The 24819-nt window shown below is 42.4% G+C and overlaps 1 protein-coding gene across 2 annotated transcripts in view; it reads right to left on the bottom strand.

Moving 5' to 3' along the window:
• The window catches only part of LOC106047089 (uncharacterized), a 140345-nt gene extending 116153 nt beyond the window's left edge, over positions 1 to 24192 (bottom strand). Inside the window, exons 1-2 of one of the 2 annotated variants that reach the window (XM_066980056.1) lie at positions 24174 to 24192; positions 23824 to 24012 (exon numbers count right to left, since the gene is read on the bottom strand). In XM_066980056.1, the coding sequence (XP_066836157.1) occupies positions 23824 to 23844 (21 nt within the window). In that variant the 5' untranslated portion in view covers positions 23845 to 24012; positions 24174 to 24192. Of the gene's footprint in view, positions 1 to 23823; positions 24013 to 24173 lie in introns of those variants that run through there. The other variant, XM_066980055.1, reaches the window with a different exon arrangement.
• Positions 24193 to 24819: the final 627 nt, after the last annotated feature.

The following is a 24819-nucleotide window of genomic DNA, read 5'->3' as shown; positions in this document are numbered from 1 at the left end:
ACTGACTTCAGGCACTCCTTGAAACCCAGAAGCCAGGCTTTCTCTGTGAGCAGTGATTTTCCCCATGTAAACCAAAGAAACAGTAAATTTCATGGATTTTCTTCCTTACCTGTAGACACATTGAGGCAAATCCCTTCACAAGGTGCCACCCTGTGACAATATGTATCATTCCAGCCTTCCCCTGCAGGCTCATGGGTTCTGGAGCTCACGTGGGCTTTCTTAGAAAATTTCTTATTTGCACAATCAAAGCTGTTGACATTTGGCCTTCAGTTTCTTTGCTCTCTGATTAATATTAAACAGTGTTTTGTCTGCATTATAAAAGCAACCATTATGATAAGCTCATGAATGCACTTCCTGACTTCTTTTTTAATTAAAAGACTTATAGACACAGTTCTTTAATTTCACTGTAGTAAGTTTAATGGATGAGCACCATAAATGACTAAGAACGAAACAAACCACTCTAACTCAGCCACAGCCATTATAAGACAAAAATAGTCCTCTGATGTTTGGATAGAAAGGACACCAAATGATGTTAACACCTACACCTTACTTGGCTAATTAAGGGTCATAACAGTACTTATGTACAGCCTGACATTGCTTCCTTTAAAGAGAAAATAAACCAGTAAAACTCCATTCTCCCATGAGGTCACCCTACAATTCAGTCTGATGTGCCAATCACTGTACACTGGAGCTAGATATATCCCAGAAATTTACCATATCTTAGCAACAGATTGAACTCTGCCATATCTTACAGTCTCAAGTTGCACCAGGGAGGATAACATTGGACATTAGGAAGAGTGTATTCATTGAGAGGGTGGTCAAGCATTGTAACGGGCTGCCCAAGGAAGTGGAAGTCTCCATCCCTAAAGGTATTTAAGAGACGTGAATATGGCACTAAGTTAGCTGGTTCAGCGATGGAACTCAGATCACATTGATGGTTGGGCTTGATGATCTTGAAAGTCTTTTCCAACCTCAGTGAATCTATGATTCTATTCTATCTTACTTCCCGTCTAATGCCAAAGTTACATGCCTATCTGCAGCATCAATTTCCTTCCTCCATGCACACCTTTGGGCAATATTGAGCAGCCAAGTGTAATTAACAATTGTTGAATGTTTTCCCTTCCCTCATAACCTCCAGCATTTTGAAGTCTTACAGTTAAGCTGGTTCCCTGAGTAGCACACAGCCTTCATCTCTCAGGGCGATAGCCATGATGATTGTGTAAAACTAGGCCAAATCTAGGTTAGCTAGGTTAGAAAGCAGAAGTGTAGGAGCCTGTCTGAAGCATTTCAGAGCACTTAACTGCTACAACAGATAAATGAGACAATACTTTTTCTGAAATAACTGTTCACCTCAAATGGTGGCAGTCCCCCAGTGAGGGACCACTTCCATCTGGCAACCCAGAAAAATACATTTCTGTATAGCCTGAATGGCCACTGCAATCCCCCATTATTTCTAAGCAAAGGATTAGGAGGAGCTCTAACTCAAATGAAAGAAAAAACACTGCTCATCTCTTACCACAGATGGTACCCACAACTCCCATTTGAGCCATTCTGCAGTTCAAAAAAAGCACACTCTGCAAAAGCCATTTAATGACTCAAATCTGCATGTGTCCAGCTGGGGGAAGGAAAGATTCACAGATCTCTCGGTTTACAACCAGTGGTACCTGCTGTTTGTGGGCACGTTATCAGAGCCAGGGCATTAGGACCATATGGCATGGGGAAGGCACTGCTGGAATGATTCATACTGAGCTAATGAAGTAGCAGGCCATCCGTCAGGACTCCGTTATAGGGAAACTTTCAAATGAAAAAAAATGACAATTTTTACAATGGAAAGTAATTCTTCAACCCATAACTAAATGAAGTTGTCGTCACTTTGTGTCGAAGAGGGTGAACTCACCAGAGGAATGAAAAGACGCATGGAGCCAGAAGGTGTTGCTACATTACAGAAAAATTAGTCAAGGCCCATGTCCTAGCTATAGGCAGGTATCTTCTATAGCAGCTTTCCACAGCTGGGCTTTTGCTTCCTCCATTTCAAAGCCAGGGCAGATGTGAGGTCATTTCAAACCTTTCAGTGGCTCAGGGCAGAGACCACAAGTGTTCCTGGGCCTCTGATCTCTCCCTCTGTAGGAATATTTTGGTACTGAAATAGCACGTACTGTTTCTGTTCCACACCCCCGGTACTGTCAAGAACAAAATGATTTGACAATTATATATATTGGACCTTAAAGATCTTAATTTGTATTATTATCAAGGGCCTGTTAGTGCCTATTATTAAAAAAATAGTACCTCATTAAAGGCATAAATGAGAGTTGTGAAATAAAGCATTTCCATCAAACAGCTGAAAAATAGCACGCTCCTACAATAGGGGATTGATGCCTGGAATCTAACAGGCTAAAATGTATTTGTGAATGGCCACGTTTGTGGATGCAGTTTTTCAAAGCACAGGAAGGGACAGATGCCAACATCAGATCCAGATCTCAGCTGCTCAAGTCCTTACTGGAGGTGGATTTGAATCACTGTCCCATAGGTAAATACCACTCATTCCCACTGATTTTGCTCTTCAGTGTGGCTAACAGGTACCAGTGTTCACTGAGTAAGTGCAACAAATACCACACAGCATCAGACATACTGTAGTTCTCTAAGTGTTTAGTAACCACTACAAGACAAAAACATGGCTGGTATTTCTGGCTTGTAATTTTATGTCCTAACATCTAATTAGTGTCTGCTAAGAACACGTATAGTCAGAGAAGACTGATTTAAGTGCATAGCAAATGATTGCAATGTCCTAGACAAAAGTGAATTTATCATAAACCACAAGCAAATTAAAGTGTCGCTATTCTAGACTTTTTTTTTTTTTTACTGTTGGAGAATACATACAATGGGTGGAGCAGCTGCAGTGAGTGCATTTGCTCTGGACTTGCATCAGTTTCACCAAGACAAAAGTATTTCCCTGATGCCTGTTGTTGAAAACATCAAACAATATCTATTGGTTTATTCTCCGGCCTGAATTTTGAATAGCAAGTGCATAAACTTTACATTAGGTGGTGACAGTGAATACCTAACAACAACCCAAAGCTCCTTGCAGGAAGGCCTTCATGGTTCACTTGAGTGACCACTGATGGACATCCAAGTTTAAGCAACGGTCTTAAAACCAACTTGCAGTGTGTGCTCTTCATTGTTCTTTCGCACTGCCTCCAATACCTTATTATTCATAGCAAGAACAAACTCTGGACTGTTCATGAGATTTTTTGAAATATGTTTTGATTTTTCAATGATTTTAAGTCACCTGAAAGCCAGGGCTACTTTCCATAAGGAAGGATGCCCCAAGTCCCCATGTAATTTGCTGCCACCTTATATGCCAGGGACGCCTGCAAGGTGAGAGTGAGATGTGCTGAAAGCAGTTGAACACAGGTCAGGGACCTCACTGGGAGCAGATATGCCTCTTCCTGAAGTGAAAGCTGACAGCAAGACTTTTTATAGCTGGGATCCTCAGGCAACCAGGGCACAGGGTTGAACTTGGCTCAGATGCTTGCTGACTGCTTTTAACCAGGCTATTTGCTCAGCTTTCCAATGCCTGGAAGGGCCCTGTGCTCAGTTGGTAATTTCACACAGACTCACTACAGCAGAGTAAGGACTTGGGAAGCAGATGAAGTTCATGCTGCTCAACCAAGTAGTAAGAGGTGGAAAAACAACTCTTAAAACTGAATAATCTGAATAAAGTCCATTTACATGTAGATTCTGTGCTCCCATCCTCTGGAGAATTACTAGAGAAAGAAAGGAAATTTGCTTCTGTTTGTTTGAAAAGGCAGGTCTATTGACGGTGATAAAAAAATGCAATTGCCAGCATTTACCCAGGTAACTAATGCATTCATTGTAGAACAAGATTTTAGTTTAAAAGGCAGAGGGCTAATCTGCAGGATTCAAAATGAGAATGGGGTGAGCCAGGACTCAGGCTGGCCCTAACTGTTTCAAAAGGGGCCATAGGACACTACAGCACGTTACCATCGCTACTACAGGGAGCTTGCATCATCTTTTGTGGTTTGCTGGTTTTCTAACCAAAACATGCTCAAACTGATATCTTTCAGAGTTCAGTCTAGTTCTGTATGAGTTTTCAAAGCTCTTGAATAGCTCTGAACTATTCCTCCAGCAGAGGAATGCTTAAGCCAGTTCTCGGTTTCCTACATCTCAGGAGAGATTAAATTTTATCCACAGCTTAGAGTTCATGGCCCCCAGACCCTCAGGGCAATTGTACCCTTTTGTTGCAATTCCTGTTTTCATGGATTGCCATACAGTTGCTTACTCCTAGACAAAAAGTACCCAATTTCTCTTTCGCTGCTCTTTAGCACTTGCCCTGGCTCTGCCTGCCTTGTCTCCAGGCAGCATTGACCTGATTTCTCACCTTGCCAGGGCTGCCATTCATCCCCCCAGTTGCAATGAAGTGGTCCTCAGACACCAGCTCAGATTTGGCAGGTGGAAGAAGATGCAGCAGCTTGCAAAGGCACCACAACAGATGTTTGGCAGAAGGACATCAGCAACTCCCTGGGAAAACAAGCTCTCCCCCCTCCATCTGCATAGCGTTGCTTAAGAATATTCACAGCAAAAGGGAAAAATAAAATTACCCTTCCAGAAAGAGGTGTGACCAGCGTGGACATTGGAGCACAGGCTCAGCTCACCCTCTTTCCCCAGAGGAATAACAAGCACGAGAATTGGCAGCCCTCACCCATACCCATCCTCTTCTGGCACTGAGTGAGCGAGCTCACTGCTAATTGCCTGCTGCATATTACACTTGACAGAGGCTAGCAACGCACTTCATTCCTCACAAATATATTTCCCCAGTGCTTCCCTGTAGGACTTGGCACTTTCTGACTAAGGCAATGAGAAGTAAATGCTTCAGTGTGCACTCTCCTCCCCTCGCTGAGGAGCCTCAGCTCAGCACCTCACCTTCTGCAGCTCCCCCAAGTCCTTATCCAAAAACCCAAACACTTCCCTTCCTTAAGGATGCTGTCTCCAGGACATAGAAGCTGTTAACAGTGATGGGCTTCTTGCTTCTTTTTGCCTTTAATGTCAAAGACTTCCACATAAAGCTTCTCTCCAGCTACCACTGCAGAAGGCTCAGGTGTTGAACACCACATACAACTGCAAGTGTAATGCCAGCCTGTTAGTTCTGCTGCTGGTGGAAACAAACGGCCTAATAACACCCAGCTCTTTACCCAGAGTTATTTTCCTAAAAGGAAGCCTGGGGAGGACTCGTTCATTAGTGTTTGCTGACCATTTGGAAAACAAATGAGCTATTTGATAAGAAATGCTGCCTTTCCAAAGTCTCATGTCATTATCAGATGCCTCATTGTCATTAGATCAGCCTGACTAATGGGAATCTAAATCCTAATTAGGGACTGGAGATGTGGCTTTCACACACACAATCATAAAATTAATGCTAGTTAAAAGGGTGTGAAAGCGCTTTCCATATGAAAGTGTAGTTCTTTTAGAAATTACATCAGACAGTATTCAGCAGGACAGGGCATCTTTTTGGTTCCTTGAGCCCCATAAGTCAGCAGCCAAGGAGCTGCAGAGCTGTGTACAACTGGAAGAGGAGTGCTTAAACAAGCATTGCTAAAGTCTTACAAATAAGGGCAGCTGAAGTCTTTAAAGGGAAACAAAATTCTGTATTTCCCCCTTTGAACCAGGAGCTCTGTACTACTGTTATTTCTGTATCAGCGTATGCCGGGTAGCTCAGCTGCATCCTATTTAAAATTCCCAAGAACTTGGCTGGAGGTCAATGGCAGCACAACTGTGCAATTGTACTTTGCAATGGTAACACAGGCTGCTGAATTGCTCCCATACATCGATAAAGTTATTGAGACATCTGTACATTGCAGTACAGGAACATTTCAGCTCCACTGGTCCAAGCTCCAAGCAGACAACTATCAAAGCGGGACAAGTTTTGCATATCTGGAACATCTGCAGATGGAGTCTCTAAATGAGGATGGGTCTCTCTTCAGAGCAGAGCTAGAGGAAGGTTCTGCCTTCTCTTTCCAAGTGCCAAAAACACATTCTTCCTCATTTCCAGCTCTTACCTGTTTATTTGTGGACCCCATAATTGTGTTCATTATTGCTGTTACAGGATACCGTACCAATAGACTAGCACGTTTGGAGTTTTTATGACTTATTTCTCTTACCAATGTCTGCAGTCTTTGCTCCAATGTTTTTGACAATGCCCCTATTTCTTTAAAATTGGGTGCTATTAAATCTTCTGTTTTGGTTCCTGATCAGAAAAGTTTCCAGCAATACAATCACCTGTGAGAAACCAATAAAGGTCCTAGCTATAATGCAATCGTGAACTTAGAAGTTCAGTTTACCCTTAAGTCAGAACAATTAGCAGCATACAGCCTTCTTGCAGAGCAGTGATGCAAGGCTTCTCAGAAGCCACATATCGTGAATGCAGTCAATAGGTTACACTTGGAAGTCCGTTGTGCACCATGAACAGCAGTTTAGACAAACTCAGTCAACAGCCAGTCTGAGTAATATGGCGGCTTTGGTGAAGCCGCTTGGCAGGCTCTAACAGAAGCATCAGTTTAACACCCTGAAAGACTTGTGAGCAAGGACGGGTTGGGAAATGCTGCACAGCAGAGCTGTGAGCAAGGACCCTTTAGCTAATAAAGAGCAGCAGAACAGGCCATTAGTCCAGCCTCGCTCAGCTCACTGCAGACTTCAGGTTCCTCTTTACACGTATCTTAATAAAATCGTCTAAAGTACAAAAGTCACCTCTAGCTTTGTCCCCATACTTCTTGATCAGCACAAGAAGTGACAGAACAAGTTATTTATATAGAGATCTGACAACATCCTCCCCTGTGCTCATTAACAGCTACCAGTAAAGGCACTCAGATCGACTCCCATCTAGTCTGTTACCCTTCATTCATTTCAGAATATATATTTTTTCTATGACAAGCACAGGATCCTGTTCAGGAACCTTTATTGCGCTGCTACTCAACTACTTTTCCTAGTACAAGGGCAAAGAGGCAAACTAATTATGACACCTTGTAAATTGTAAAGACAGGTTCTCATCAACCAAGGAGGAATTACTGCATGCACAAAGTGCTGAGCAGCAGGAAATGAAATGTGTTTTAAGTCACCTTTCAGAATAGGATCACTATTGTTAAGGGAAACTGCCACATCATCATGAGGATCGTTTGAGAGCAGTGGCTGCACAAGCCTAGTCAGAAAATAGGACTAGCAGAGAGAATCCTCCTGCCACCACTATTATACCTCCAAGTCAAATACCTACCAACCAGGCATGGCAAAGAAATTGTCTCTGCATGCGACTCCTGCATACCAGTGGATACAGATGATACTGAAGCACACACCCAGGGCTGTGGTGATTCAGACCTGGGGAAAGGCATGAAACCAGAAAAGTCAAACAAGGATGCAAAAGCTCCTCCACTCAGAGACAACGAAAAAAAACAGAAGAAACTGGGATATGGACTGCAACAGCAGCAACCCTGAAATCCTTCAGGAGGCAGAGTCTTAGCAGAGAAGGTTTAAAAAGAAATGATAGCAGAATCAATTAGACCCAAAGAAGTGTCATTAAACACATGCAGATCTGGACAGAAAGTAAGAGAAACGGGCTTGAATCTCAGCTGGATCACAGCTCTCTCGGATGGTAACAGGAGAGCATGTGACTGGAAAACACTTCAAGGTTTTCTAGTCTGATGGTGATCAGCCTCACGCTAGGACTAGGTGAGAGCACTGCTAATACATACCTGAAGATAGGCTTGAGATCAGGATCTGAGGTTAAACTTAGGGCTGCTCATAGCACCAGCAACCACTGTAGCACTAGACAGTTCTGCAGTGCCCTAGGGTTACCCATGCTCAGTGATCAGCGCTGAACCTTTTTTTTTTTTTGCAAGAGCAGATAAAACTGCTAAACATAAAATAGAAAGCACCTACAGCATTATGATGGAAGCCACATTCTGTGCATGTTACATTATGAAATTCTGTTCTGATAAGCAATTCAGATAGTGAGATTATCACACAGCAGAGAAAAAGGGATCAACTGCTTTAAGACCAGAAATACAACTGTTCTATTTTTTCCTTTATTATTTGCTGCTTAACTTAACACATCATTTTGACACATTCTCTGTCAAGACCAGCACCTCAGCCCTGCAAACCAGGAAAGACCTAGGTTCTTTGTTTTCCTGTGACCTAAATGTTTTCCTATGACCTAAAAAGTCATATCCTTCCCATTGCAAGGTGATTCCAAAGCTCATTTTGGATGCATCATTTCTCAGGCTCCACGTGACAAAAACAATTACTGTAACAGTTCCACTGACACACACAAGACTACCCACTCTCACCCAGCCATTTTATAGTGCAAAAAGTACTGTAGTTAAAATGTTTTACCCCTAGAAGTCAACGGGACACATGAACAGGTATTTTTCCTGAAAAACTACTCTTTGAGGACTCACAAGCTTCATGCTGTTACTGGAGTCTGTATATTTTTCACCTTTCATTAGCTCCAGACTTAAAAATAAATAAATTCCAGGAGATGAACAAAAGAAAAGAAAGCACAACTTTTGAGACCAGAGTGGCGGGTTGCCGGAGTGTTGAAGCTTTAATTAGTGGTCTTTTCCTAGCAGAACAGAAAAGAGAGAAAATAGCTGTAGCACAGCAGTGGCACAGTCATGATTACCACACAATAGCTAAGAATAATTGCAAAGTTCCCACATATATTATAACCTTGGAAAACGTCTGCATTGCCATGTTACTTTAAGGCACGCTATTTAAAACACTGCTCTCCATCAGCATTGCTAGCAGAACTTAAAGCCAGCTTTAACTTCCAGGTTTGACCTTCTTTGTGACTAGATATGGTTTTAAGTCATGGTAAGCGTCAAGAGCAATTCATAAAATTCCAGGAAAATGAGCACTGCTGGGGAATTCATAAATGGGCACATATAAAGAATAGGTTTAAATGGTTTTGTTTGTCCCACCCCCTCAGTTGGGCAATGAACACAAGCACACGTACATCCTCAGCAAGCGTATCTCATGTGGTAGTATAATGATTTCAGAATCGTTTCCAGCCCTTTTATTGTAGAATCGGTGCATGATTAGAGTTGATGCAAAACAGAGCTTGGCAACCTTTTATCAGCTCAAACGCTCCAGGGAGCCTCAGCATGAAATAGTCACCAAGAAATACATCTGCAATGACACCCAGCAACTGCAATCTGCATCCGAAATGGTCCTTTATCTCCTTTTGAACTCAAAACATCAAACATGACTATTACTACAACAGCATAGTAATTGGTTCAGAGTTCTCTCTATTGGTTCTGCCCCACCTCACACCAAAATTATTAGCTATGACCCATCAGGAAGTCCTAAGAAGGCATCAAAGCAAGTGGTGGATACTGCCAGCTGAACTAGAAGTCACCTCTGCAAGAGAGGTGAGGCCAAGGGAATAAATCTAAGTTAATAAGGGAGGAATGAATTACACAAGTAATCTTCCCCTCAGCTTGCATCAAGCTTATTTCACCTGAGACCAGAGCAGAGCTTAGATATGGAAAGCTTTATTAAAATCACCTCACGGTCTCTTCAGGTTAAGCAGATTTTTAACCAACACCAGGTATGGAACCTCTAAGACATTCTGTAAAGATTATCTTTATTTCTTTTTCATCCTTTCCGAGCAATAAATACAGCTTAGGGTCAACGTGCAATTAATACAAACTATCCCATATGATCCTTTGGAGCAAAGCATTAATTTTATTTTTAAACTGAAGAAGAAATCTTGCCTGATATATTTTAAGATCAGGAAGAAGATAAAAAATCATCTTCACTGTGGCACTTTGACTTTTGAAATAAGGCTATTAGCTGAGTTTTCAAAGTGTTGATATACACAGCTTCCCATTCACACCAGTCTTTGTAAGGGAGGTTCTTTTGTGCCTTTGCAGCACTGGTTCTTTTTCAACCTCTTCCAGTCAAAAATAAAAAACAGCTTTTCATCCACTTTTTTATGCGTAGGTAACAACATAGATGTGGAATGCAACATTTAGAGATCCTTTCACAGTCCTCATATTACAGAAGAGCATTCTCAAAGTCCAGTGACTAAAAAAATGAACATTGAGCAAGTTTAGCTTCTTGAAATAAAAATGAGTCTTTCACTTTTTAAAAAGTAATACTTCCAAGCAGACAACTTGAAATAGCTTCCCTACAACAAAGGACAATAACAGGGAGTTGTGTTATGTTCTTCTTGCCCTAGAAATGGAGCCCCAAGTCTTCATTACTTTTAATTCTGATGGAGTATTAGAAGAAAGGTACATTTAAGAAAAGCTACTAAAATTGAGTTTTTGTTTATAGCCTAATTATGTTTGTTCACTAAAGATGCATCCCCACTTACACGCAAGAAAACTTCCAAGATTTATAGACAGGTCTATGCAAGACTGTCCACCGAAGGAGGCTGTGCTCTCAGAAACAGCTACATTTAGGGCAGGTTTCCAAGGCAGCTGAAGAAAGCCTGGAGCCCAATCCCACAGGTGCCACCCTTATCAAGATGGGCTTATTTGCAAAGGCCTGGGTTTCTTACAGCAGCACATACCCATCCTCACCCTGGGGGTTTTCAAAGCAACTATCCTTCTAGTAGAGAAAAGCTGTCTTTCTGCTCCCATTCAGAAGGATCCTTGAAATGTTGAAAGGTAAAAGAAGAGACCAGTCCTGCTTTTTCACAATGAAAACAAATGCTAAACCACGCTCCGTTTCTCCTGAGTTTGCAAGGCCAGAAAAACATGTGCAGCAAGGGTCAGACATTTCTCAGTGCTGAAAGCATATTCCTCTATCTAAAAGTCTCAGTTAGCAATGAGGAAAAAAAAAATTCAGGTCCCATTTTCCCCCACCACCACTTTCCACCCACACAAGATTTCCCACATAAGCTGGGTAATTGTTGCCCAAAATGGCAACGCATGCTCTGCAATTATCATTAGAGTTAATTAAAGCCTCTATGCAGTAGGCAGCTTTGAATTGCTATTTACACTCAAGTCTCTGAACATGCTGCAGGTAATTGAAAGAGAAGCCTCAGCCCAATATTGTTGATTTTTTTATTGGTAAGGGTTCAATAATTTGATTTCGGTTATCGCACATTCTAAAAATAGACAATGAGTTTCCTCAGAAAGCCTGAGTCTCCCCTTCATCACACTCCACTAAGCTACTTTCACATTTCTGTGGCCTCTACTATACTGATACTTGGAAGTTCTTAAAGAATTGAGTCAAAATGGGGACAATATACTAAAAAAACCCATGTGTTTCAGGCTGACTTTCTGCATTTCAGACTGCTCACAACAGGCACCTCAGCAAGGGGGTTGCACCCCAGCACATCAAAATGAGGGGCACAGAACTGGGCAATTCACTTGCACAGTCCCACAAACCCACCTGAAGAACTCCAAGGCTGTAATAACTTACCAGCTCTTCCAGGCAGAAGAAAAAATGCAGCACAGCCCAGCTCTTCTGCACTTTCTTGCTGACGGGCACATTAAGTACTGTGGTGCCAGTCCCTTCCCCCCCCCGCACACTGTCTAACCTAACAGAAGTTATTTGGACAATCAGTCAAGAGTTATTTCCCTGTTAATGTTCCCCTTTTCTTTCCCGAGCTCTTTGCAGGTGTGATTTCCAGCCAGTATTCTCGAGTGTACCTCCAAATGTACCCCTACTTGGGCAGAGGTCTCATTTTTGTGCTCCCACTCTGGACAATCAACTTGAGGCAACCAATTTTTGCAAGTTGCAAATATCCCCAGTTTCCATTTAAGCACAGAAAAACAAGAAGTGTTCCAAACCTCCCACCATTGGGGTAAAATATTTACCATGGACATCTAGAGATGCAAGACTTAGCTAGAAGAAAGCAACCATAATTCTCAACTGCTGGCCCTGGCTTCTGATCTGCTCAGAAATTTAAAGCTCCCACCTCCCTTCAGCTTACCAGGGCATGTGCTGAAGACACTCTACCCTATGAGAATTGGTGGTTTGGTTCACAGAGTGACCCATGCTGGAGGAAAGCCCCCCAGTCATCTAATTTCTGTCCTGTGTTGAGCCTGGTCCCTGCGCTGCCTTGGTCCTCCCACCACACGAGCTGAGAACACTGTCAAACTTGTAATAGACACCTCCACAGTTTAAATGCCCCAGCTATCGTTTTTAAAAGCCCACAAAACTGAAGTACGCTTTCAGGTTTTGCCTCCCAACTTCTAATCCTGTTCTGGTCACAAAGGGGAGTGGGACCAGCTTCCAAAGCATCGCTTGAGAGCACTTACATTTTCTCCAGGGATTCAGTCATGGCTCATTGTTTTCCATCTTCAGCTCCTCTGCTCCCATTATCCCCAGAGAGCACACTTAAGAGCTCAGCAAGAAAACTTCCCCTTCAACAGCTCCTCAGAAGCACAGCTGTCTCTGGATTAGCCCTTCTTCTAATTCATGGTCATGAGCTCCATAAATATATCACATTATCTAGATCATTGGCTTTATGCCTCCCTTTAAAAAAAATAAAAAATACTATTATCTTTTTCATCTCCTGGTAAAGCAGCAAAGGTTACCAGTACACCAAAATTTTGCTACCAGCATTGGAAACCTGAGCAGCTCCTGCAAAAACATCCAAGATCAGTCAGCCAGCAATGAACAAAGCCACTTGCTCTGCTCGGTTTTAAAGCATGCTTTTTGAAGTCTGACGATGCCAATGTGCTACTGCGCACACATCTATTTGTGCACGGGAAGGGGTCCTGCCAAAGGAGAACAAGTCATTTAACAAACGCACGATTCCTCTGACTCCATCGGGACTTCTCTCTTCTGGACGTCCTGCCTCAACCCCCTCAAAACTCAAGCATACAAGTGCACAAGGAAGTCACACTGTGCTGTATGTTATTTAACCTGGAAGAAGTGGAATTGCCACAGCCTCACTGCTGTCACCCAAATCAACCATTTTGAAAGCAGTTTTTATGAAATTCGGGGAAGAGCGCAATAAAGCTGGTGTCACCACCTTATGAGGAGATTAAAAGCAGTGCCAAACATGGGTCTTGTCTTCTGCTTAAACTAACCTCCCACCTCACCCTGCAGGTGTCTGTGGCAGAGCATCCACAAAAATAGATCCCCCAAGCACATACGGAAGGTTTAAGAGCTCTTGCAATCCTGAGGCAGCCCAGGGTGCTTGGCAGAAGGCTGCCCTCAGCGCTGGAGCTCCAGGCATTAGAAACTACCAGAAAAGCTTTACCAGGACAAAAATAACAGGCTAAAACATGGAGCATCCAGGCCAGGAAGGTCTGACCAAGTTAGCCCAGGCAATCCCGAGCACACAAGTTCCTATGGGAGTTTTACAGCCCTACCTACACCAAGCTCCGGCAGTGTAATGCGCTGCGGAGCGAACACACAAAATTTACCCCGCTTTCTGAACTGGAAAAAGGAGGGAGGAAGCTTTGCGCTTCGCCTTCAGCCATTAAGAGAACAAAAGCCTCTGATGTTCTCTGTGGCTGTGTTGATCTCTCCCTCTGCCACAAAGCTCATCTTCCAAGGAGAAGCTACAGGGAGCGACAAAAACAAATGAACTTGAAAAGAGCTCAGATGAAACATTACCTGGAGTCAGAAAGCACTCCTCCAGTAATATCAAACCTCACATGCTGAGGAAAACCAAACGGCCTTTAATAAATAGCAGGTCTTAGTCCAGCAATACATAATCAGGCAGATTAGTGAAAAACTGATTAGACAAAAGTCCCACGACATGGTCTAGTGACCACATCTGGACATGGTCACTGAAACCAGAGGGCTGAATTGTGTTAAGCAAAATCTTCCCCCACCCACCCACTCCGTGCCTTTAATCAGAGGAGGAAGAAAAGCTGTTTGAAAAGCACTCTGACAGGTGTGAGGAAGATAAGCTAGAGGCAGATCACACAGACAACAGCATTTAGAAAAGAGGAGATTGTGGATTATCACCATGAATACACAGGAGCTCCATTCTGTATAGCAGAGCATGTCGTTATTAGTAATACTACTTATCCCTCTTACAGCATTTTAAGCTTTCAAAGTGCTATACAAATACTAATCACTAAGCAAAGGTGCCAAAGCATCCCCTCCATGTCCTGCTGATTGCACAGACTGAAAGCACAGTAAGTACAACATACACAGTGGCAAACACAAGCCTGAACAATCACCGCAGTTAATAATATTACAAAAAAAGATTGTGTTCTAAAGGGAAAGGTATCAGTCAGTGTGCATTCATTAGTAAACTATTCTTGTCTAATGCTGTGGAAGCAGCACCACACTTGGAGCAACAGATGCTGCTAGGAGGAATTGGAGCAGATGGGAAATGGAGATGAAGACAAACATCCACCAGAGAAGACTTGGGAAACCTTTGCAGATATACTGGGGAGCAAAAGGTGAAGCCAGGGCAAAGATTTAAGAGCAGGAAGGGGGGAAATCCAGTAAGCAACTGGCCATCAGAAGGGCTGATCAGGACACAAGCTCATTTCTTGGCAATAGGAGTGAGGAACAAATTACATTAATTTCACGTAATGAGAGGAAACTTGCCAAATTTGTTGAACACTGGTTAGGAAGATTAAGTGAATTAATCCTGCCTTGTTCTTGAATACTTGAGCTGTCCAGCAGCACTTGCTACAGAAGTGCTCAGCAGAATGCACAAAAAGGCCAAGTCTGTAATAGTACAGAATGATCCTTCATGCAGTGACACGGAGGATAACCAGGATCTCCGCCGTACAAATGTTAATTACTGCAGCTGCTGAACACCTCCAGGAAAGGACTGCAGGATCCCACCCACTCTGTTCAGGGTCACTGGATTTTGAAGCACAGGTACTCTGCATCAAGGCAAACTCTGTCCTAAGCACCCATCCATAACTGGTGCTATTAAAAACACATCATGCTTGACCCTCTTAGACCATCTCTTCTACTGAAACAGTACCATAAAACCCAGCTTTCTGATCTCAGCTTCGAGTCAAATATAAATAGAAAAGAAAATCTATTTATTGACAAATACCTCTCTATTTCTGATGCAAAAAAGGACACAGAGAACCACTGCTCTGTTCCTAGAACACAATTATAGCAGAAGCTAGATGAGCTCCCTGAAAAAGTGCAGAACAAACTCAAGTGTGCTTTTCACACAAATCCTATATGGTCCCTTCATTTCCCTGCCAGGTAATAGCTGCGTTGTCTCCAAGGCAACTGGGTTTTTAACTTCCTCAGTTTACAGAAGAGGAACTCAGCACTGTGTTAAATGAAATTATCTTAAAGTTCATTCCCGGTTTACCGTTTCACCAGTTAATACAGAACACACTACAGGCGCCAGTAGAAGATCGTCTGGTCCATTGTGAATGGGGGAATACATCAAGCAGTGAAGAGGTCCCAAGCTTTTCTTCTCCAAAGCCCTGGAGAAGCATCCTGTGGGCAACCCAGCCCTCAGCAAGAGAAACTTAAAATAAAGTGCAATTCATCATAAGTAGCCAAGATTTTCATACCTATTTACTGACTCACAGTACTTTTTTATGCATCAAATACTCAAATGGTCTGTTTAAACAGCTTGACTCACAAAACCTATCAGAGATTCAGAGTTCTCTATGCATACTATCCAACCAAATAAGACTTCATGAGATTTGTACTTCTGGCTCCTTCTAGAAGTTTTGACCATTTCCCCCCCCCCCCCTTTTCAGCTGAAGAAAATAAGCAGAATCCTAGCAAGAGAGGGGAGAAAAGAAGTGATGGATGACAGAAATAATTCTGGAAACGCTAAAGTCTCACCCTTTGTCATCTGCCTGGTATCAGAGTTTCAGCCCCAGCCGACAAATAGACACAGCCTAATTCTGATACCTTCGAGACATCACATTTGAGTTTGGGCCGTCAAAATTGGGATTCATTTAGCAAGGAAGACTCTCCAGCTGGCATTTTCTTCATTCACATTGCTGTTTTTGAAAGATTTACTTTAGGAGACCAAGTCCAGTGTGTATCAGTGTCACTGGAAACATCACCATGATCCTCAGTAGCACCTGATTATGCTTTAGCTCCTTTTCCCACACAACACTTGAAGTGAACAATGCACAGCAGAATTGGCTTACACTGCAAGAGAAAGTCATACGAAACATCACAGGAAGCTGCCTCTTCCCCATTCATTCCATAGAAAACTTGGTCAAAGGCTGCCAAAGTTTTACTAAATTAATATTCTTATTTTTCTATTTTATCTCCTTGTGTTTGATCAGAACTACTGCCTCAGGAAATTCCCTGGTTTAAATTATCATTCTTAAAACTGATATTTCCCAAATCTCTTCTCATCAGATATCTGGCATTTATGCACTTTATATGCCTCTCTGGGACAGCAGAAATACGCTTTCTCTTCTCTAAAATCTAACCACTTCTTTGCAACAGACTGTAATACTACTGGTTTCCTCCAGTGAACCTGGGATATGTTTTGGATGTTTAAAATTCAAGGGAACAGCTGTCAAGTGAGATGATAATTGTGTTGTCAGTGTACACAACGAGAATTAGTGAAATTACCCTCCAACAAATGCATGCTACATGATCTCCTAAGTCAAAAAATAGGTTTCCTTATCACTTAGAAATGGAGACAAGAATTGCAATAAGAAACATTTATCTGAAAGATGCAGTGAACCAAATGCATTCCTGGAAGGCGTGGTAAAACACATTTAAGATAGAGCAGCTGAGGCCATCTGACACCACGGCAGCACAGTGGCATCACTTCCACACTTCAGATCATTTGAGAAAGACTCCAGGGAGCAACCGCAATTTTGCGGCCTTCAGAAGAGATTGTGGCACTGAAAGTACCATCAAAGAGGAGCTGGCTTGCACTGATATCTTTCTGGATTTCAGGATGAGAAGGAAGGACAGACAGTCCTAACCAACCATGAGTGGGAAGCAGCAATTGCCACAAGCAAGGATGCGCTTGGGAAATGCCAACCCTCCTGCCTGCTCTAATGGTGCCCAGTGGGAGCTGAGAAATTCCCACAAAAATAAAGACATGCAACCTCCCAGTGCACAAAACAAGACACACTTCTTCTTAGCAGTCCTCAAAATAGTCTTGAGTTTTGTGGTGGGACAGGGAAGAGATTGCAATAGCCTATGCTGCTGGTGGCCAGAGATGCTTCAGACACAAAGCTCTCCATGTGCAAATCCCAGAAGCAGAGATCTGAATACTGTGCTTCTCCACCCTGCCTGCTCCAATCAGCGTTAATGCCCCTGAAACTTCAGAACCAGATTGCAGACATCTAAAGAGCCTGCACGTCTATTAAGCTGAAAACTGGGTGTTGTTAGACTCCTCTCCTTTTCCATTCCAAGTCTTTTGGTACAGAGTCATCCTGGCTCATAAGAGCAGATGCCATAAATCAAAAGGAGTCCAAATCCCTCAAAGCTTCAGGACTGATCTCTTGAGCAATACCTTGAAGGTCACAAGAACTTTCAGGATCAATCCTGAAAAGCAGTTGCAGGGACAAGCATGGATGTCCTAGACTCATAGAACAAGGTGGACACAGCACCAAGCCAGGAGGACTGAAATATAAAGATCATAGCAATTCATTAAAAAAAATAAACCACTCAAATAAGCAAACAAACATTTTGGAACACAGTCCAGCTTCAAACAAGTGATTTACCAGCTGCAACTGGAAAAAAATAAACAGCAATTTCCACATTCTGTAGAAAACCTTAATAAGTCAAAAACAAGAAAAGCATAAAAATTGGGAAATGGCACATGAAATTGTTGCATTTGTCCTGTGGATTTTCCCAACAGCAATTGTACACAGCTGAATGCTCCCATTGCCCACCCAGGAGCAAATCCTTCCATGCCTCAGGCAACTTTCATGCTGATATATTCCTCATTACTTCTCATAACAGAAAGGCAGAAATCAAGCCCCACCTTTCAGTTATTAAACAGCCATTAATTATCATTTCTGCTGCACTTCAATTGCTTCCTCTTCTATTGAAATCACAAGCCTGATGATTTTGTCCCTCCATCACAACCAGTCAGTAATGAGCAAAGAACCATGTTGGAGGCTTTGTAAACTGAAATTATTCCATATTTTCCCAAGATACACTAAGTCTCAAGAAAGAACTTCTTAATTACAGGAACTTTAGGAAGGAAAACCACAACACCTTCCACCAAGGGACACATGGACTGGCAGCTGGGGCAAGGCAAATTGCAAGTTAGAAATAGGAGCCAGGATGAGAAGCAGCAAAACAAGACAGAAATCCTCATTCTGTGTTTTTTTTTATAGGGAGGTTTAGATATCCAAATGAGTTCTGAGAAGTATTTGTCTTTTCATAGTTTCACGGGGGAGAAAAAAAAAGAATTCTCTATCTGAAAAAAAAAGCAATTGCCAGTCAATGATAGAGCTACACCTTGAGAAGCTTACAGTCAGAACAAGGAGCCTTACACAGTCCAAATGCCACTGGCCTTATTTAGTCAAAATTTAAACCAAAATCAGTGAGTCCTGCCCGGTCAGACACAAGCTTTAGCTCAATATATGCAACTTTATCTATCTCAATGAAAATAAAGCTGCTCACATTTTTGAGCAAAACTGCCTTTTGCTAGGAAGTTGGATTTGAATCCAGGTTAATTTTTTTTTCCACAAAGATGCCTGTACTGACTTTATGAGCTGTGGTTTCTCATAGTGGTTTTTGGAGTAAGACAACCCTTCCTGCCAGAGAAAGGGTGAGGAGGAAGGAAAAAAAAAGAAATAAGATCATTTTCCAACCACCAATAAAGCAGAGAAACAGAAGGCTGTAAGTGAACAGCTGGAAAGTTAATAATTGTGTCTTTCACTGCATCTCATGGTTTAATTAACCTAGATTTTATCATGTCAGCCTCAAGAACGTTGACAAGGAGTAGTGACAAGTTACTCAGAAGGCTACTTGACAGGACAAACTTCCTTGGCCCACACCAGCCATGAGACTGTGCAGCAGATACAAGAGGCAGAAGAAACCATAAGGTCCAGTACAGTTTTTTAATTATTTTTTTTGAAAAAAAGAAAAACCACCTCCACACTCCACAGGCTTCTCTCCCCATTATAGCCAGGTCCACCTGAGGCCACACAGAGGAGGTGAGACCATTGCCTATACAACCAGTGGTTTATACCATAAGGTGCAAGACATTCCTGTGCCTGGTACTACTGATGCTGTTCCATGACTGCCCCAGTTGGTTCAGTCAGTGCTCACAGACAGCAGAAAGAAAAGGGCACGTATCAGAGTCTGATCCCCAGACAACAACTCTACCCAAAGCTCCTCCAGCTGCTGACTCTGCTGTGCTCCAGCTCCTCTTTGAAGAGGCAAACTGCCCAGCTCCAGCTCACCCCATGCAGGCAGCGTTTCACAGCAGCAGCTGCTCCAAGGCTGGTTCCTACTACTCTGCACCAACCCCATGGCACTTACCAGCAGCAGACAATTAAGATGTGCATTGTCTAAGCAATTGACCAGAAGCCTCCTAAGCAAATATTTTAGCTGAATTACTAACAAGATCATTTTGTTTCTCCTAAACATCACATTTTGATCACTTAACAAGGTCATTTTCCTTATTAAAGTTTCCTGCAACACAGCTAAGGTGCTCTGTGAAGACACAGCTTGATGTTATACAGTGAATAAATATTACACTCACAGAGCTGATCTTTTATCAACTCAGTTGTCAATTACTGCTATGTTTTGCTGCCCTAGGAATTCCACTCACCCCCACACCTTGCCCCCCTGCCCCCAACAGGCCTTTCTATTCAGTAGACTCATTTCTGAGTTCTGCAATAACACTTTAGAACTTGAAGAATAAAAATTTTTTTCATCTTCGCGAGTCTGATCTTTTACCAAAAGCACGATGTAGACAACAGATAGAAAAAATGACAAATTGATAAAATGCAAAGAACGTGGGACTGTAGCAGCAGCTTATTCCCAAGTAAAAAATCCTTTAAGGTCTGGCCAGATTAATTACCCTACTGTAGTCATCAATAACTTCCCACTCATTATTACAGGCTTTCAGTATAGTCAGATGTTAAGAAAAAAAACAGTAGGAAAGCACACAGCATTAACCCACCCTTTTTATTGCCATTTCCATGGAACAAGAAAGAAAAAGGAGGATGGATAGCTGGGAGAGACCACGAGTTAGGGGAAATGCTGCAGAGCAGGGTGGGCACAACCCAGACCCTCCCCAGAAAAAATAAATCAGCTTCTCAAGAAGTTCAGAGCAGCATGTGCTGATGGTTGCACACCACCTGGGCTTCACATCAGCAAGGGGAAAACAGCATGTGGGTTTGGATTATATCTTAGCCAGAGCTGCATAGCTTTGAAGCTTACACTCCAAAAGAGGGGTATGTTCCTGTAATTCATCTGGCTGTTCCTGCAGAACATTCGGGTTGGTTTGCCTTTTTGTGTCTCTTCATTCCAATTTTCCTTTCCTCTTCCTTACTGCTGCTCACTATAAGTGTCCCAACAGGTGGCATTACAAACTGAAACCTGCAGTCTTTCATCCACATGACTACCTGGCCAGGGAAAAGCAATCTTCAGAAGAATTTATTACTCCTGTCCCTTATCAGGGGAAAGCAGGTGCAAGAGAAGCATTCATAATCACTGAGGGACCCTCAATTTGGAAAATTGCTGCTTATTGCATAGCATAATCATGAACCCTTACATCTTAGATTTGTTTGCTGGAGCTACTCACATACATTTAGGGTATTTTAGGGTGTTACAGCAACATAAGAGCAGAAATTATATATACACACACATGCCCATTTGCACATTCGGGTGTGTGTATACGCGTATATCTACACAAATAAAACATTTGCTCTGGAAATTCCTAGGCTGCGCAGTGGATCAGTACATTCAAATGACACTTTTATTTGTGCTAAATCACCCATAGCATTAAGAAGAAATATATTTAAGACTGTATAAATCACATATCAAAGATTACCAGCCTTGTAAGAGTTGCAGGAGCATCTTCATTATGAAACCTGGAAAATCCTCACCATTAAAGCCCCCAGAGACCCCCAAACCTGCTGAGAACAGGCAGATGAAGCAGCAGAGGCAGATAAGGGCTGGCTCTCACAGTAACCTTCTCCCTGTGCCCAAAGTACACAAGCACTTTGAAGGACAGACCGAAGCTCTGGACAAGATCCTGCCATAGATTTTCCTGAGACTCAAAGCCACAGACATTTTCTTCCTAGCAGCTTTTTGCTAAAAAAAAAAGTTCCCTTTCATAACTGCTCCTTGCCTTTTCAACCTATAGGGAATACTGGCAGAAAAAGCTTTCCTACTTTGTGCAGGGGAAGCTGATGATGTTAAAAATTCATGGCACATTTTCAAGTCTTCAGAAACCCTTGCTTTCAGATGGATCTTGGTTCTCTATCAATAAAGCCAAAAAACTTCCTTTTCAAATCAGTCTTCCTCTTCACTTTTCCTTCTCCTTGATACAAATTTAGATAAGTAACCACAGGCAGCTGCTGGCACCAGTCCTTTGCAGGGAAAAGAGCTACTTCCATAAAACAAATAAATTGCTACCTGCATCTTTCTTTAATACATCTCAACAGTCCCATCCATCAGACATCACTTCAAACACAAGTCCAGTCCTGTGCTGCTGCAGCCGGAGTCATAGTTTATTTGAACACACACACCTGAAGTCAGAGCAGCCTTTCTTCATCACCTCATGCCTATCTCCTTTCCCATGTGATGTTTCCCCCTTATTTTGTCCCATTAACATTTTATCACGGAGCACTGATCAGCCGAAGCAGTCATCCCAGTGGCAGACAAAAATCATATGCATTCCAGCCAGAGGAGATACACTTCAGTATAAGTCACGTAACCACAGTATGATTATATTTAAATACCTTTAATTTATTACAAAAATACTTTGATCAGCCAACAGAGGTCCTCCAGCCCTGACAGGGAGCATAGAGAACTGCACATCGCAGGATCGAAGAAGAGCCATATGGCACATGAAACAGATGCTAACGAAGAGCTGCAAAACAAGGGGGAAAAGGACAAAACCACCACCTTTATGGTTATTCCCCAGTAGCCATATACTAATCCTACTCTCTAATTAGCAGACAATTCAACCTCGATAACAAACAATGCAACACTTCAAATACTTGCTGCTTGTTCTCCCAGGAGGGAGTCTACAGGGCCTGTAGATTAAGTTAGTGTTTGAAGATTAAAAAAAAAAAACGAAGTGCAGAGACAAATTGGAAGAAATCCAGAAAAGAGAAGAAAAAGAGACTGAAGACCTAACCTGACAGGAAAACAAACAAAAATACCTGGCAGAGCTAAAAAGGAGGTTTGAAAAGGGAAGTGAAGTGTTTCGATGACAGAGGGGCTTAATGGATTAGGTGCTCCTTCTGGGAACACAAGCTTTAGCCTGATTAGATAACACACTCTACCCACAACTCCATTAAAGCCAGAATCAAGCCTTTAGAAGAATAAAGGAAATCAAAATATTTGACAACAGGAAACCAATAAGGCAAGGAACTACAAGAAATCCCCATTTGTTTTCCAGTCCCTGCTGCTTTTCTTTCCAGAACACCTCTAGAGGCAACTCCCCATGTTCAAGTCAACCGAAGTCTTTCGGTACACAGGCAGAACCCTTTGGGCTCTCAGCTTTGTGGCACTGGATCATCTCTGAAATAAAGATCAGAGCCACCTGCAGTGTGGCAAAGCCCCCCTGATGTCATACCTAATGCATGGGTGTTCACTGGGACTTGATACATCTCTACGCATCCCCATCTTTATGGGAATAAACTTGATTCTAGGGAAAAAAAATATTAATTTTGCAGTGATGAGTCTCAGGTGGAAATTGTTTAAGTGTTTTTTGTAGTTTTTTGTAATTAAATATGTAGAAGAAAGCTGTGCAACAAAGTATTACCACAGAAAACAATAAAACAGAAGAAAAGCTATCTTCCACACCCTGATGCTAATTTAAGAGCAAGTGGTTTAGGGAAGTGTTACAGCGCATATGAAAAAAAGAGGCTCTGAACAAAGCTCCATCACAGATTAAACAGCACGGCACAAGAAGAAATGTCTATAATGTCAGAAATTCCAGCATTAACGAACCTGGTAGAAATTTGCAAGCTTTTCTAGGATTAATGACCTATTCCATTCGTGAAGTCCCCAGATTCAAAGCAGTTCACATACCAGATGAAAAACAACCAACAGCAACAGTATCATATCAAGTCCCCATTCTCCCCAGACCTCCTTTCTAATATGCTTAGATGGCTCCCATCATTCTTATTCTAATATCCGGTGGCAGAGTTGTACTGTACTAATAAAATCAATAAAATCAATAAATCACGGAATGACTTAATCAACATCATGCTATGAGTAAAAAAACCACCAGAAATATCAGACAAGTTCCACAGATTCACCCTTCTCCCTGCAGAATACAGAGAAAATGGGAACTCAAAGCATTCTTTGAATGCTAGCAGACTTGGGCTGCTACAGACCAAAGGCAGACACCCCATGAACAGCCTCAATTCCCTTTGCTCAGTTCTTCACACTGCATTTTCTTGCCATGTGACCAAAACTAAAGAGAACCATGGTCCCAAGAACAGGAACAACAGCTAGGTAGAGATTTCAGTAGCATCTGAAGAACCAGCAAAAGGATATGTGGGGGAAACAGCTCTGCAAAGCCCTGGGGCAAGCAGCAGGGGTATGAAGCAAGCTGAGCTTCTCTTTTTCATTCTCCTTCCTTAAAACCAGTTGAGTTAGGGATTCAGACATGTCTCATCCTGAAACCTTTTTACAGGATCTACGTGGGGGCTTTTACTTGCTGATCAGTATCTAAACATAGTAAAAATAACAATTCTGTGTTATTATTTCAGATCCTCTTACCGATGAGCAACGTGCATTCATCCTAATGATCTCAACATCTTGCTATTGTGGCTGTTTAGCACACAAGATTGTTCGCAGGAACTAGGCTTCATTTTCCTGTTCATTATTGCAGGGCTCCTCAGACGCACCAGGCTCCTGGCAGCGCTTTGTTGTGCCGTTACAAGAAGAGAAAACAGCTCATCATTTATTCTGGAAGAAAAAAAACACCATCAACGAGGCTTTTTTGGTCACAGCAGCAGCCCAGAAAGCTGTCAGAAGCAACCTTTTGTCTCTTAGTTAATCTGCACTAGGAAACAGGGAAGGGAGGGCAAAAGCTTAAAGTTGCTTCTAATAAATGGATGAGCACCCACCTCTCAGCTGAGAGATGCTTCCCCTCCTCAGCAACACGTGCTGCCCAGGACAGCGTGCTGGTCCCCAGCCTGGTCTGATTAACACCAATCCAGCACTGCAGGTGTTTCACAATGTGATTAATTAGGCATATAGGGTTGAACTCCTGGTGCACTCTAGAGAGAACATTAGTTGGCATCACCTGTGATGCTCCCAATTGCGTCTCTGTCTCCTAATAGAGCCTCTTCTGTTCTTAACAGCCCAGCTATTAGGAAGCCAAAGATGCAGTAATTATTTAGGGTCCAATCAGCAAGAAAATCTGATTAGTTACATAGATGCAGGCTGTGCTTTTTACAGAGGCCAGGAGGGGAGGGGAAAGTTAAAAAAAAAAAAAAGGCATTATTCAAGGAACATCTGCGTGTTCCTCAAACACCTCTCTGAAGGGCCTTTCTGACCAAGTGTGTGATTCACAGAGATTAAGGTCATTAACTGCTTCCCATAAAAGAGCCAGCACAGGAACTTGGGGCCATAAATTAATGGATCTCCCTTTGGGAACATGATTACTTCAGCATAGGAGAAGGGGAGAGGAAAAGCAAGGGTTTACACTGGTGTTTTCCTCCAGAAGAGGACGAGCTGGGAAGAGCCACGAGCTGACGTGTTTGCAAGTGA

Source organism: Anser cygnoides, chromosome 19 (genome assembly GCF_040182565.1).
Source record: "Anser cygnoides isolate HZ-2024a breed goose chromosome 19, Taihu_goose_T2T_genome, whole genome shotgun sequence".
NCBI lineage: Eukaryota > Metazoa > Chordata > Aves > Anseriformes > Anatidae > Anser > Anser cygnoides.
Note: the sequence above shows the minus strand (reverse complement) of the source record. Positions and strands in the feature narration are given on the sequence as shown.